The sequence below is a fragment of the Ustilaginoidea virens genome, chromosome 3, assembly GCF_000687475.1.
Source record: "Ustilaginoidea virens chromosome 3, complete sequence".
Lineage (NCBI taxonomy): Eukaryota > Fungi > Ascomycota > Sordariomycetes > Hypocreales > Clavicipitaceae > Ustilaginoidea > Ustilaginoidea virens.
Window position 1 is genome coordinate 2,780,943 of NC_057318.1, and position 15,835 is coordinate 2,796,777.

Sequence of the window (15,835 nt, forward strand, 5' to 3'; positions counted from 1 at the left end):
ACCACTAGAACTCACAGACTGGCTGGATTACATACAATAAGGACTGTTTATTTTATACTAACTGGATGTTTGGCCAGCAGGTTATTGAGTATAGCAAAGTCGCTGTTACTGCCACCACTACTACTACTGAGGATACTATGGTATCTTACCCTTCTGATGATACTACGGTATCTTACCCTTCTATATCTAATACCTCTAAGGATACTACGCCGCCTTTATCTATTATTAGTAGGGAAGACCCTACTATATTAGATAAAAATATGCCTCTATCAATCAATAATTCTGCGGCTACATAATACACATCATCTCATCCCATTCCAACCACTATAGCGCCCGCTACAGTAGTGGCTATCTCGAAGGATACCCATAATACGTCTGCCTCGGAAGCTACGGCTATAATATGGCATAAGCGATTAGGCTACCCTAATAAGGAAGCCTTAGAAAGGATAGTCCAATCGACTACCGGCGCTAAAATTAAGGGATTACTTACTATTAATTGTAAGCAGTGCTCACTATCTAAGGCCACTAGGATTATCAGCCGGCAGCCCTATCTACCTAGCCCAAGACCTTTCTAGCAGGTATATATTGATATATTTATACTGGACCAAGCTTATAATGGTGCTATTGCAATACTATTACTACGGGATGATAATACTAAATTTATCTTCTGTTATCCTTTATATTCTAGGACCCAATCGGAAATCCTAGGAAAGCTAGCAGACCTTAATAACTATTTATAGCGCTAGTGGAACCTTGCTATCTCTGTTGTTTATCGCGATAACGACCCTACTTTCCAGCAATAATACTATAATTAGAAGACATCCTTAGGTATAAAGGATGAAGTCACAGCGCCTTATACCTTAGCCCAAAACGGCCCAGCTGAACGCTCGGGGGGTATTATAGGGACTAAAGCTAGGACCTTACGATTAGCTGCTAACCTACCTAAAGATCTATAGCCGGAACTATAGAAAGCCGCAACCTTCTTATATAATCGCACACTATAATAAGGCCTTTAGTGGATTACACCACATTAACGACTTCATTCCTTGCTAGCTAATAACGCTAGGGATACCCAATATACTGATCCTAGGCCTTCTATATTATTCCTTAAGGCTTACGGTTGCAAGGCCTATCTATTAATAATAATAGCATTAAAAGGCACTAATCGACGAGAATTAAAGCTAGCACTACACGCTAAGATAGGATATTTAGTAGGTTACGATTCTACTAATATCTACTGTATGTAGATTCCCGACCCTTATAAAGTACGACGAATTCGCAATATTACTTTCGATGAAAACAGCTTCTATAGTGGTAAAGCCACCGCTACTATACCACAACGAATTGAGATACAACTGCTATAATATATCGACAATATATCCGAGTATGAGGATATAGACGAACTCTATATATCTCACCCTTCTACTATTATTATACCTATTCCTTCTATCCCTAGTACTACTCAGCCTTATATTCCTAGTCCTACTATGCCTTCTACTAGCATAACATTACCTTCGACTTCTATACCTACTAGTAAACAAGCTATTCCTAGTAAACAATAACATCTTACAGTCCAGCTACCTACCCCAGCTTCCACACATCCTTCTAAAGCAAGCGCTAAGATTAGTCCTATACTACGAAGGTCAGCTAGGCTAGCTAATAAGAATGCTTCTAGTACGGCTTTTATTAGCAGTTTTTTTCTAGGCACTAAGGAACGCCTATACCGATCATCCCTACCGCCTAAACCTAGGTTTTAGAAAGACCTAAAAGGTCACCATTTCGAACTAGAATTTAAAGAGGCCGTAAAAAGCGAATTCTGCGATAACTAGAATAAAAGAACCTTTAAGCCTACACAACTATTAGACCTTCCTAATAATTATAAGCCTATACCACTTACGTAGGTATTTAAATACAAGTGTAATAAACACGGCTTTCTCACTAAATTTAAAGCCCGAATTTGTATGCATAGTAATCTTCAACCTTACAGTAATAAAGAGACCTATGCCGCTACACTAGCTGCCAAATCCTTCCGAATCTTAATAGCTATTATGACGAAGTTCGACCTTAACACTATACAAATGGATGCTATATCGGCATTTACTAATAGCCTATAGGACGAAGTCGTCTATATCGATTATCCGGATGGATTTAAAAGACCTAGATAGGCACTATTATTACAACACGCCTTATATGGTCTTCGCAGGTCCCCTTACCTATAGCAATAAAAGCTTTTATCAACCCTTAAATCCCTCGACCTTACTCTTATCATAGAAGACCCTTACATTATAATTACTACTACTGTAGTAGTCTTTTATTTTATAGATAATATAGTAGTATTATTTCAACTAAAGAATCGTCCTAAAGTAGAATCCCTCGTTAATAAATTAAAAGCAGCCTATAAAATGAAGGACTTTGGTACTTTAAAATGGTTCCTAGGTATCCGAATTATACGGCATCAGCCTACTAAGACCTAGCTATTACAAGACTCTTATATAGAAAAGCTTGCGTACGACTTCTTAAAAGGAAGAAATATTACATATAAAGACTATCCAATTCCAGAACAGCCTCTTGATAAATATACTGGTATCGCTACGGCATACGAGATATACTAATACTAAAAACTTATAGGCTCTATAAATTACCCAACCACTATAACCCGACCTGATACTATTGTGGCAGTCTCCCGCCTTTCAGAATATCTATACAACCCTTCCCCTTACTATTACCTACTAGCCATAGGGGTCACAATGTACCTCTATATCACACGTTACTTAGCTATTTAATATACTGCCATATAACAACAACTAAGTGATAATATCTAGCAGCAACCTTCTACTAAAGAGTTATTAATATCTTCTAATGCTGCTTTTGCCGATGATAAAGAGACCCGGAAGTCTACCTAAAGCTCTTTCTTTAGCCTATTTAGCGGACCTATTAATTAGGAAGCCATTAAACAACATACCATTACCATATCTTCTACCGAAGCAGAGCTACTAGCACTATCGTCAACTGCTAAGACCACTATATCTATAACCCGTCTTATGGAACAACTAGGACTTAAGCTTGATTATAAGGTTACTATTGAGTGCGATAACCTACAAGCTATACGCCTAGTAACAACAACAATGCCCTATATTAACACTGCATTAAAGCATATTGATATCCACAACAGCTGGCTGCGATAGGCTTATCAGCAGGGTTTATTCGACCTAACTTATATCCCTACTAATAATATAATAGCGGATGGGCTCACAAAGGCTCTTATAGGCCAACGATTTACTACCTTCCGCAACCAACTAGGCCTAGTAGATATTAAGGACCTAGTACGAAATACAGAAGATGACGAGAGTGATACCGACTAGCTAGATAGAGCTATATTCTAGCCTATCTAGGGGGGTATGTCAGAATGAAATTATTTGTTATTTTATTTTATTATTTTTGGATATTAATCGCCGACAATTCTTACGTATCGCCGCATCATCAGATTGAAAAAGGTATTAAGTATTCAGTACTTATATTTATATGGCGGCTGCTAGCAAAGTTGAGTACCTAATACTTATACACATTCCCTTACGCGCAAATGTATGATGCATCACAAATTGATCACACTACTTTATCGTCGCAAATCTTGATGCACTACAAATGCACATTTCGCCATATATCTATGATATCACAGTATGGTCAGGATATCTACGTCAGATTGATTTCACTAGGGATATTCTATGTTGGAATATTATGTATTTAAATCCCTAGATATTCCTACCCAAATAGTGGGAAGGAATGGATGGATGGATGCATGCAAGCAAGTATGCAGAATTAATGCACATCAGATTGTCCCTATGCCTTAGTCTCGTATCTTATCTGTGCCTTTTACCTTACTGCGATTTTACCATTCCACTGCCTTTATCCTTCGCATACTGCATTATCTTAGCAGGCGAAAACCGTTTTGACAGGGTCAACGAATATCTAAATATCATCCTCTAAAGCACGCTTTTAAATATAATTATACCAGATATCCCAATCATATCGGGATATCAGCTTGACTGCTAGTTTAGAGCTATTATTAGTAACAGTACCCATTTTCGCTAACAATAATATTTAGGGCACGAATTGATCTAACGAAAATAGCGGTCAAGATATCGATTTATTAGATCAAAGGAAATATCGCGATTTTCCGAATAAATAGCCTCCTTTTTTGATTGACGAGGCCATACGAGTATATCAGCAATAAGGCTTTTGACGGATTCAACGGGGAACCTAGAGCTTGCTCAAATAGGATCCGGAAAATAGTGGCTTTTACAGCAAAATAAAGATAACAGTTGATCTTAAGGCTGGGCCATAAGATAAGGGATAAAATAAGGTTTTTGTTGTGATATTTACGCAATTGCTACCATGTCAGAATGCATAGGGAAAATGCGATAATGCTTGATTGAAGGAACCAAGTCCTCTCTAAGAGACTTGTGTTCCCAGCTATTTATAGTGGGATAGGGGGTACCCCTAAGGGCTTACTGATCCAGGGAGAACTCGGCTCATCCACTCTCGGACATGACCGATATCCACATTACAGGCAAGCCAATTTCCTTCCAACAATGGGTGCCCTCTCCCGTGGGTGGGTCCAACCCGACCAGACTCCTCTCAAAGTGCTCTCAAAGTAGAAGCAAGTACCGAGCTGCACAGAAACATTACATACCTTCCTCCAGTCCTAACCTAAGGTAAGGTACCTCGGCACCTACCTGTACTGCTATGTAGGTGCCTCTTGCAGCTACGCCAGGGGCTTCCTCCTCTTTCCCATAGCCCCGGGCACAGAGGTACCTAGATACTTTTCTGTACCTGCCTACATCGTACCCTCCGTCGTGCCTTCCCTGGAGGTAAAGTCGGTCAATCAAGGACCTCTTCCTTCGCTCCCTTGGCTCGTCCTCGCCTTTTTTTCCTTTTCCCACTCTCACAACCTTCTATTTACCTCGTTCTTTCTTCTGGCCTTTTCCCCGTCAATCTGCCTGCCCTCGTAACAGCCTCTGGCGGGTTTCCATCTGCTAGACTTTGACCCCGCGCAGGGAGATGGTATACATTCCATCGGGCTGCACCGCACGCACTCGTCGACACGCGCTGCAGCCTCATCGCCCCTGCTGCATTGCTCCCTTGGGCAGATGCTGCAGTCTTTTGCTGACTTGCGCTGGATTGCTAACTAATCCGGAGAGGCTTTCCTAGCTTACCACGCCTACACCACGCCTGCCTCGCCTACCCACTCCGAGAGCAGCGACCGACTACTACGACTAATAATAAATACTATAATAATAGGCTAGCTGAGTTTCGCGCCAGCAAAGTCGGCCCAGTATCTGCTACCTACTACCCCTACTACCTTGGGTACCTGCCGCCAAGTTCAACCACCACCACCCAACCATCAATCACCATAACCACCCAGTGGCACCCACCACCCACCGTTTCCTGCTGGAACGCTGTCAACTCGCTGATTCGCCCGCTGCTCCTCCGGAACCGCCACCCCTGCATGTTTGTGCCTAGAGTGCCTATTTGTGGGCGCCTGCGTCGTGTTGCATTCTAGGCCCCTCGTTCGGCGTTTCTGATTCCCTCCCATTACCTGTTTCTTCTTTATTAGCTCGTTGTGTCTCCTTTTCGGCTCCTCCCTGGCCCGTTGGCTGCTTTGAGCTTTCCCACCATTTTCGCTCGCTTCCGGATCTTGCAAACAACGCGCCGACTTCGATCGCGACCATCCCTCCCTTGCCTTCCAGCACCACCTCACAACAGCCATTTAGCCCGGTCGCCTCGTTCCGTTGTGGGAATTGCGTCTTTGACTTGCTTTTAAAATAGCTCACAGTTGGGGCACACTACCCTTTCTTTTTCTTCCAGGCTTTGCGGGTTGATAACTCGTCACCACGTTCTTTACTAGTTGGATAAACTGCACAGCTGGAACTGGACAAGGGCATTATCGGACTGCGCATCAGTCAGATCACGCCGCATTTGCGACTTGACTTCCCTGTTGCCAACCCACCAGACCACGCCGCCGGTAAAAGCAACGAGAGACTGCAACTTTAAGCGACAAGGCCCATATTTCTCCTTTGCGAGCTCTACCTTGCTGCTTTCCCGCAACGATACTGTCACACCAAAGGAGGCATCGCCATCAATTGGCTGACAGTAAAAACCGGCATCACAGCAACAGCTCCAAGTCCACCCTCTGTGGCTGGCCTCCTTTTTCTTGTTCCCCGAGAGTCGTATTTGCCGGAGTTTCAGAGAGAACATCACTATGAGTGCCGCAATCGCCATGGCACCTTCTCCAGCCCCCCACGAAAGAACCGCCTTCTCTTCTGCTGATGTAGTTTCCGCTGAAGCAGCAGCCACCACGAAATCCACTGGTTCAAGCCCCCCATCCACACAAAGAACACTTGCTGCTTCCGGGTCGAATAGCCGGGGCGTGACCCTCTCTGTTCAGAGGCAAGGAGACAGCAACAGCCCCCAAGTTGCTGGCGCTTCCTCGGGTACCAAGTCGTCCCCTGCTGGGCCGTGAGTTCTCCCCCTCCCATATCTGCCAGCGCACGTCAGGCTGCCATGAACAAGCTCCCTAATGATGTGCCTCCTCACAGCGCACGAAATGAGACGGGGCGAGTCAAGGTCATGGTAAAGAAAGAACCCGGATCACCTACACTTTCAAACATGAAGCCTCGACCTCGGAGGTTGGACCTTTCCAAAAACACACTTGCGTCCGCAAACAACCTAGCTTCCGCAGTTCCCATGTCGGCTCGCGAGAGTTTGGGTATACAGGAAGTCGGTATTGCCTGTCTGTCACCCGGGTTTGTCACTCAAGATCCTGTCATGAAAGAGCAGTTGCAACGAAGCATGTCCGTTCGGGAACAGCAGCGCAGCATCATCGAGTCCAGACTACAACAGCAATCTGCCAAGGGCGATGGGCCAAGCGACAAGGACAAGGATTCAGCTTCTGGCTTTGCAGCCAAAACGCCCGGCATGTCTCGCAGAGGCAAAGCCCCACCAGGCCTCTCGATCGTGGCACCATCTCACGAACAATTCGCGAACGAGCGTGTCATTCAATCTGCACCATTAGGACGTAGCTTCACTGGGCACCACAACTCGATTCCTGTGTCACGCCATGTCTCTAATCACCATCCCTCATCACACTTGTCGAGCAGCTCCCATATCCACCATGTGCCCGCCCACCAGACCAACAATCGCCTACCGCCTATTAGCGACGTGTTTGGGCACAGCGCCACTGCCCACCCCGACAATGCACCCCCTGCCTTTAAGAGAGGCGCGCCGCTTGCCTCGCCGAGCCACCAGCCGATGCATCAGCAGGCACTAGGATCAGGGCGACCAAGAGAGTATAAATCAGCCGAGGAAGCGCAGCAGGAACTTGCTGGTGGAAGAGCCGAGCTGCTTCCCAAGATCATCCACTACGGGGGCCACCAACCACCGACGCCCCCGTCCCCCGCGCCAGGAAGTCGACAAGTCGACAGTGTCCGGAACAGTACGAAACGTCGTACCCGAGCCGAGTATGAAAATGGCGGTAGCCCTCCCTTGGGTTACGGGCCATCTGCGCCTCGTCGCGGGCCATTCGGTGAAGGCAGAGAAAGCCCCGAGACGCAGCGCGCCAAGAAGGATGAGTTTCTTCGTCTGTGCTCGAGGGCGTGGGACTTGTTTCATTCATGAGGGCGCGTGCGAAGGGCGTTTTGAGAAGGTGAAGGATGCCAGGATTTCCCTCTCAAACTCTGCGGCTACCAAACACTTCCATGTCCATTCCAACGTCTTCCGAGGGAATACAAACTACTCGGCAGAGTATTTGTACTTGAAGAGGGAGTTTCAAGGCCACTGTCCGACATCAAAATTAAGCAAGAGAGGAGCCCTTGGCCCTCGTGACCGACCCTGTTATATTTCCTATACTGCCTGTCTCCTTGCTATTTCGAAACCTTGAGGGTATATGACGCATGATATTGGGTATACTACTGGGTATCTTTCTCTATGGTCGGCCTCTTTTGGTTAGGGCCGATGATGTAGGATTCCAGATCCCTCTCACCATGACTTTTTTTTTTTTCCCTTTTCAAGGCATACTGCGCTTGATTTTGCGCCTGGCGTGTTTGTCGGCTCAACCGGGAATCTTGTGCTCGGGCGAAGCCGCTTGTTTCTTCATTCTTATTCTTCCCATATACTTCTCAATTTTCTTTGGAATATCTGTTTTGTCGTCTTTCTAATGAATCCATCTTGGTTGATGTTCAGTCTGCAACATCGCTATGTACTTGGTTGGATAAAGACCCGAGGCCAGGTCGCCGTCGTTCGGTCTTTGCCACTACTTGTTTTCCTTTTTTTTTTCTTTTTTTCTTTTTTTCCCCCCTTTTCCCCTTTTCCCCTTTCCCCTTTTTCTTTCTTCCTTTATTTTTTTTTGCCCGCTTTTGTCCGCTTTGTTTCTTTGCTTTCTTGTCCTCCCCGCCCTCGTTGTTAGTGGTAATGGTTTTAGTTTAGAGTAAGCTTGTATGCTTATTCGGGGATTTCTGAGGCGCATGAGATATGGGGAGTCACTAGCAGGTTTTTACCATGTGGGCGCATCGACTGTTTCTGGCAAGGGTTCTACGGGGAGGGATTGAGACGCCGTGTTGGGAACAGGTTTGGCATTGGCAGTTTCTTCGTAATATACCACGTCGCTGTTGAGATATGTCTTGTCAGCGGTGTTGCCTTGCTTGTTGAAGAGGAAATGGACCAAGCTGCACTGCAGGTGCAGCCTGGCAGCGACGGCCTCTTGTGCCTTTACATTGCCGTCGCCGTTGCCGCCGCTGCTGCTGCAAGACGAAGAGCAAGCAACATGGGTACAGCCTGGATGCAATGCAATGCAGCGCAACGTATGGATGTCATTCTTCCAGAGATACGTAACGGGCTTGTGGCGTACGGGGGGGGGTGGACACTTTGACTTGGTGGGCCGGGCCGCCCGGGTGTGACTTGTGTGTTGGCTGGCATCTGCGGCAGAGCTTCACTTCACTTCAATTCAATCTCATCGTTCTCGTCTCGGGCCCCTTGCAGGCATTGGTGGGTGATCGATACGTTGCCGAGTACTTCGTCCACTGGTACCCGATTTGTTGTCCCCTGGGTTCAAACACTATACCAAAAGGCCTTTCTACCCTTGTCCAGCTGGAACTGCGACGGAAAAGGCAAAAGGGAAAAAAAAAAAAAAAAAAAAAAAAAAGGTATTCCACGACTCGGGAGACTTCCAACCATCCGAAAAGCACTTGAAAAGAAAAAGTGTACAAACGTGTCAAGGCTGTAACCAAGTCTCTTTTTGAAAACATCTCCCCTGCTGCTGTAAAAGCAAGAAAAAGCCACCCCAGCTGCATCCTGGGCGTACCAGGAAACCTGCCTCTCAGAATTGCAAACTGCCGCCCTTCCGCAAGCGAAACCAGACGTTTTGAAACAAAGAGCCTGCCTACCTAGCCTGGCCGTGTCTCTTCACTCTAACCTGGATGCCAAATTCCGATATGTAACCACCCCAAGAAATCTGAGACGCGCCGAATATCCCACTTGCAAAACACCGCCCTTCACCACCAGATCAAAGATTTATAAAAAAAAAAAATCGATTGAATAAATAAAGAAAACTTCAAGTACGCCAGAAAACGCCGTTGCTTGAAAGTTGATAAACAAGGAAACGACCTTGTTTAATCGAGTCCCAACTATTGACATGTCGAAACGAGGAAAAGAAAATCAAGGGAAAAAGGGCAAATGAAGGGGGAAAATAGCAAACTCGAAAACGCCGTCCATTTGAAACGCTTCCCCTGGAACCCCGGAAACAGAAAAGAAGCCGACAAGAGCCCAGATGGAGGTGTAAAAAAGCTGCCGGGGGGGGGGGGGATTTCTCCAATGAAAGGAGAAAAAAAAATTAAGTGTCATTCAATCGTAAAGGTCAGCGATTCCAATCCGATCAAGTCGCGCGCCCGCGGCTGGTTCCTTGGTCCAGTGATGCCCGCGTCGCGGAGCGGTAGAGGGAGGGGGGCAGAAGAGCCTGCAAGATGTGTTGGGCAGTTCCTGTCGCAACAGTCTGGTGCCTGCCATCAGGTTGCAGTCCGCCATGCCAAGCAGCATGACGGACAGTGTGTTACAGACCTTCTTCACCGGCCTTGCAGAGTTTTATTTCGCGAACCCACTCGGATTTGAGCACCTGAGCGGCCGTGAGACGGCGGGTTGGATGGGGATCCAGCACCGAGTAGATGACGTTGCGGCACCTGGCGCGGTGCAGGGACTCGATAGGGCCATAGCCCTCCTCGTCACGGCGCCCCTCCAGATAGCGAGCGTAAAACTCATCCTCTTCCTTCTTGGCCACGCGCCAAAGGTGACGGCCTGTTCGCATCGCCATGTAAATGACGCCGCAGGCCCATACATCAACGGCGCGAGCGTCGAATTCCTTGTCAGTGTACTCTTCGGGAGAGATGTACGGTGCGGAGCCGCAAAGGCCAGACACCATGTGGGCGTCTGTTTCCCAGGCCATTCGGAAACACTCTCCGTTGCCAAAATCGGTAATCTTGAGGGCGCCCCGCGTGGTGAGGAGCAGGTTTTCAGGCTTGAGGTCTCTGTGAGCGACGCCCATCTCGTGAAGATACTCGACACCGCGCATCATCTGCTTGAAGAAACAGTCGGCTTCCTGAACCTCAAGCTTGCCGCTTGAAAGGATGAGGGTGTACAGGTCGCCACCGGCGCAGAATTCCATCACCTCGCAGTAATCACCTTTGGCATCCTTGAGCAGATCCAGAGTGTGGATTACGTTAGGATGGCGCAGAGACGAGGATATGCAGAACTCAGCAGTCAGTCGTTTGCTGTACTTCTTCTCGGTTTCCTCGGGGCGACGGCGAAACTCCTTGACGGCAAAGAGCTTTTCAGAACCGCCTAGTTTTTTGTGAGAGATTCGGACGATGCCGAACGCTCCACGTCCAACAACTTCCTGGCACTTGCCGTATTTCTCGACTAGTGTAGATGACGGGTTGGGTCCGCCTTTTCGTTCGGCGGCTTCTTCCCTCTCCTGGCGTAGCGAGTCAACCCAGTTGGAGACGAGCGAGAGGTCATGGTCGGGGGAGGCCTCGGGCTTCTTGCCCAGAAGAGTGCGCCACATGTCGGAAAGCTTTTCCTGCCGGCGGCTCGATTTCAGGTGATGCTCGTGGCCGCCCTGGACGTCTGGGTTGGGAGCGAAGCGCATGCCTAGTTCCTTGCCGGGAATGACCTTGGAAGGGTTTGGTGACGGCTTTTCGGAAGGCTTCTCGGATGATTCTTTGCGGGACGGCGCAGGGGACGAAGCGCCGTTGAGAGAAGAACCTCGGGATCGGCCAGCTTGCTCGGCATAGCCGTTGCTCTTGGCGACCTCTTTGCTGGAAAAGATGCGGGTGAAGCGTTCCTTGACAGAAGCCTTTTCCAAAGGGGCCCTCAAGTGCGAAGATTCGCTGGCAGAATCGCCGTCTTGGGAAGCGAGAGCAGGAGATTTTTTGGAACCATCGTGAGACTTGACTGACGAAGGCTTGGAGCTCGGAGCAGAGTTGGGTTTGGACGAAGTAACGGACGCAGCAGGCATTTTTATTCTCCTTCTTTTTCTGGGGCAGCAAAACGTCTACACGACCAACGGCGACTGGTGGTGACGGCAGAAGTGACGTAGCGGCGTGCAGAGACGAGTGTGGCGTGTGTCACTGCCGGGATGCGAGCGCGGGCGCGGGCGCGGGCGCCAGGACAAAGTCAGGTTACGGAAGTTGAAGTCGGATGGATGATTGAGGGTAGCAGAAGGGGAAGCGCAACCAGGTTGATGAAGAAGCAGACGACTTGTCCCGCCTTTCCCCCCCCACCCTTTTTTACCGTTCTTCTTGTAAGGCAAGGGTTAAGCGTCTCGGCAGGCGTCTAGGGGATGATGGTTGCTGACAAGAAAAAAGTCAAGTCTTGTGCGTAACAAGATTTGGAACAGGAAATGGCACGAAATCTTTTTTCCGCAGCGTGTCCTCGGGTGGGCAGGATGACAAAGCTGGCGCTGGTCAAATGCGTCCGTCGTTAGTTCGTGCCTTTGGAGGTACCTTACCTCGGGCTGGTGGTACCTGGGCAGGTATGTATTCGGAGGGTAGGAGAGATGGTGGCGACGACTTTTCACATGGATGCTGGGCTGGTAGGTACCGTGGACACGAATAGGTTTTAAAAAAAAGTACCTAGTCTGACTGACTGGAGGACGCAGAGGTGATTTTCTTTATTTTTCCCCGGCAGGTGTAGAGGCACAGGTGCAGGTGCTGGTGCAGGTGCAGGTGCAGGTGCAGGTGCAACTTGCATCCAGGACTCAGGAGCGACGCGACCAGGATTGCAGTGCAGGTGAGCCAGCTGCCAGTCGTGTTCAGCGTTGCGAAGGATAGGACCAAGGATAGGACGGTGGTGGTCAGGCGTGCGAGAGGGAGAGAGCGAGTGTGCGAGTTTGAGCCTGGAGAGTTGAAAATAATTCGTCGAGGCGCTCAGGGAGGGCCAGGGCCAGGGCCAGGCAGGACCAGGGGAGGGAATGCGGCGACGTTGGCAGCTTTGCATGTGTGTGGGTTGGCAGCAGCAGCGAAAGTCTGGGGCTGGGGCTGAGGGCTGAGGGCTGAGGGCCTGGGCTCTGCGCGTCTGTAGACTCTGCACAGTTGAGCGCAAGCTTCTTGCTCGTTCGGGCTGGACCCTGCTGATTTTCAGGTGATTTACTGGCTGGATTAGGGCTGGCTGGCGGGTGGTGGGACGGGTCAACAAACTCTTGTCGGCCAGACGCCGCGATCGATCAGCGTAGGGGGTTCTCCAAGCCGCGGTTGGTTTTTTTTTTTTTTTTTCGACGCGAGCGAAGCTGCAACTTATCCTGTTGGCAGACTTCTTGGCTCAATCCCCCTGTCCAGATGGAGGAAGCGGCACGGCGTCAACCCGGGGCGGCAGCGTAGATGCGTCGGCGTGCTCGGTGAGGGCGACCTTTGAGGAGTTGGAAGAGGAAAAAGAGGCTTTGAACTACTCCGTACCCAAGGGGGAAAAGAGAGAGCAACGGAGAGAGCAAAGGAGAGGATAAACGGAAGAGCAAAAGAGAGAGCAAAAAGGAGAGCAAAGGGGCCAGTAGTGGCTAGTATATGGACCAGGACAGACACGAACAAGGGAAGGTACAGGGCAAGAAGAGACCCGGGAACGCTGGCTCCAGGTACCCACATCAAGAGGTACTGTACCTGGGGTGCGGACACGCCGGACTCCGGAGCACGGAGTGAGTACTGGACAAGGCAACGTCTCGGAGGCAAGGGAAACAAAAAGGTGCTGAAGAAGAGGGGCAGGGGAGAAGAAAAGGAAGGAACCCCCGGCAGGCGACGGCAGGCGACGGCAAGAGTCTGCGTATATGGAGTAGGAGTAGTTCTGCGGGCAGGCAGGACACGACAAAGCGGACAAGGAAGGAAGGAAGGAACGAACGAACGAACGAACGAAGAACGGGCAGCAACTCTTTCGCAATGAAATACTACTGTAGTACGCGGCAGCTCGAAGCAGCAAGAGCAGCAGCCTCGCTCCTGCGCTCGTCGACACCACGTAGGAAAGGGGAAAGGCGACTAATAAGGTCTGGTGCCTTCCTACCTAAGGTTACCCGTGAAAGCCCTGAGTGGAGAAGAAAAGGCAGGAATCGAAACATGCTGGCGCGTCAGAGCTGTCGCTTGGGGGGGGGGTCAGGGCCTAAGACGCCGAAACGGGAAGGGCCTCGTGCCATCGAACAAGTGGGCAGAGAATTTTTTACTTTTCTTGCGCGAAAAATCACCAATACTAAAAGGGTCTTCATCTCCACCCGCGCCGTTATTTTCTTCCCCCATCATCTTCTTATTTACTAGGTATTTTGTTTATTTATTTATTTGAGGCTGGGGTTGTCGGTCGCAGGCAATTGAGTTACCTAGGTACCTAAGTACCTACCTACCTCCTAGTTAGCGGTACCTAGATACCTGGTAATCGTACTGAGTAGAAATGACAAAGCCACCTGCATCGGCTCTAGCAGGACCTACATCTACCAAGAAGCTTCTTTTCTTTTCTTTTCTTTTCTTTTCTTTTCTTTTTTCCCTTTTTTATTATTATTATTTTTTTTTTTTACAACTGATAAAGGAAATCAGGCTTGCAGCCCTGCAACTAGCGAAATCCCCTCCTCGCGGTAAATCACGTGATTCCGCAGCACCAACAAAGTTGCCGTATCAAGGTCTCGCTAAGGCATGAATAAGCCCAATAGTGATCGATCACGTCCATTAGAGAACTGGGCACGTCTCGCATAGACTCGCAAGTACAGCTTCTTCGGAACCAAAAGACGCGCTTGGTTCCCAAGAGTGCAAAACTCCAGCGTTACCACGCCAAGGGTCGCATCCGGCACTTCGCAACGGCGCTACTTCATTCAACGTTGTCATGTCATGTCATGTCATGTCATCCACGTCATCCCCGTCATCCCCGTCATCCATGTCATTCATGTCATCCATGTTGCAGGCCGCTCACGCTCACTGCGTTGCTCACTTGGTTGTTATCGGCATCATGACAAAACGACGTTGGTCACACCTGCTCAGGACAAGTTGCGACGACTCGACTTGCCGAAAAATAAGCTGATGCGAGTTTCAGATCCCGGTGCCCCGCAGCACGTACCTGGCAAGTAGATCTAGGTACCCAAGACACCCAGAGTACTGCACCGAGGACGTACCTGCTACTGCTGCCTGCTACCCGCTACCTACTACCAGCCCAGGGGGCCGAGGCATCCCTAGCGCCAAAAAGATATAAATTTAAAAAAAAAAAAAAAAAAAAAAACAAAAAAAAAACAAAATGAGAAATAACAGTCGGGAAGTTGGAACCCTTTGATGCAGGCGCATGAACAAAGAAACGCTTGCGTTGTTATGTTGTCGCCCTTTGCTGTTGCTGGATGCATTGTCCCGGAAGCCAAGGGGCCTTGTTGGCGCTCCGTCCATCCATTGCCAAGTTGGCCCGGCTTGGCGGCTTGAGGCTTGGCGGCTTGGCGGCTTGGCGCTAGGGCTTGGGAGTTTCTGCCGTGAGACCAGCGCGATGGGCACTCGGATGCGCACTCGGATGCGCACTGTGCAGCGAGAGGCACAAGCGCAGTCCCGCCACAGTGCCGCCAAGTTGCCACACGCCGATGGGATTTTCCCTTAGACGCGGCAAGCCCTCGTCGTCCGTCGTCTCCAGCTGGCGGCGCACTGGACGCAGCGCTGCCGGCAGGTGGCCGGAAGCAGGGTGGGGGGGATTTCCCGCGAATCGACTCCACCGGACGGCTTGTGGTGACTTTGGTCGTCCCGGCTCTCCTCTCCTTGCAACTGCATTCGTCATTTTCTGCATTTTCCTGCATTTCCAGTGTCCGCGGGCAAATTGCTGCCGCATGACGCACCTCGATACTTTCCCTTGCCAGCCCGTGCCCAAATCCAGAATCCGCTCACTCGAACCACATGTCATCTCGATCATCTGACATTCCTGCCGCTGCCAGTTAAACGAACGACATGCGCGATGGATCAACCGCCCGTACCGCCTCGCTACATTGGGTCCGCGAATCGCCAGGGAAAAAAAAAAAAAAAAAAAAAAAAAAAAAAAACTCCATCGTCCAGCCAGCGCCCATTACGACAAGTGACTAGTGCCGGTGCCAGAGTTGCGACGGGTGGTGGTTTTATGGCTGTGGCAACGCAACAAAACGACGCAGATGCAGACGGACGGGCGAACCCTGGGCAACCCGTTGCCTGCGGCGTGGCTGGCCTGGGTTGCGTGTGCTTGTGCGTGTGCTTGTGCGTGTGCGTGTGCGTGTGCGTGTGCGCAGAAACCCTAATTCACAACTCTATTTCGCGACGAGCTCGCTATT

General features: G+C 49.4%; 2 protein-coding genes across 2 annotated transcripts; one reads left to right on the forward strand and one right to left on the reverse strand.

Annotated features, from left to right (window-relative positions):
• Positions 1-6,259: 6,259 nt before the first annotated feature.
• Positions 6,260-7,674, forward strand: UV8b_03767 (uncharacterized protein; the record flags this gene model as incomplete). The annotated part of the gene is made up of 2 exons (XM_043141265.1): positions 6,260-6,516; positions 6,597-7,674. 2 exons carry the CDS (start codon positions 6,260-6,262, stop codon positions 7,672-7,674), a joined length of 1,335 nt encoding a protein of 444 aa, XP_042997199.1.
• A 2,425-nt stretch (positions 7,675-10,099) lies between these two features.
• Positions 10,100-11,560, reverse strand: UV8b_03768 (uncharacterized protein; the record flags this gene model as incomplete). Its single annotated transcript, XM_043141266.1, has 1 exon — positions 10,100-11,560. One exon carries the CDS (start codon positions 11,558-11,560, stop codon positions 10,100-10,102), a length of 1,461 nt encoding a protein of 486 aa, XP_042997200.1.
• Between the last annotated feature and the right edge of the window lie 4,275 nt (positions 11,561-15,835).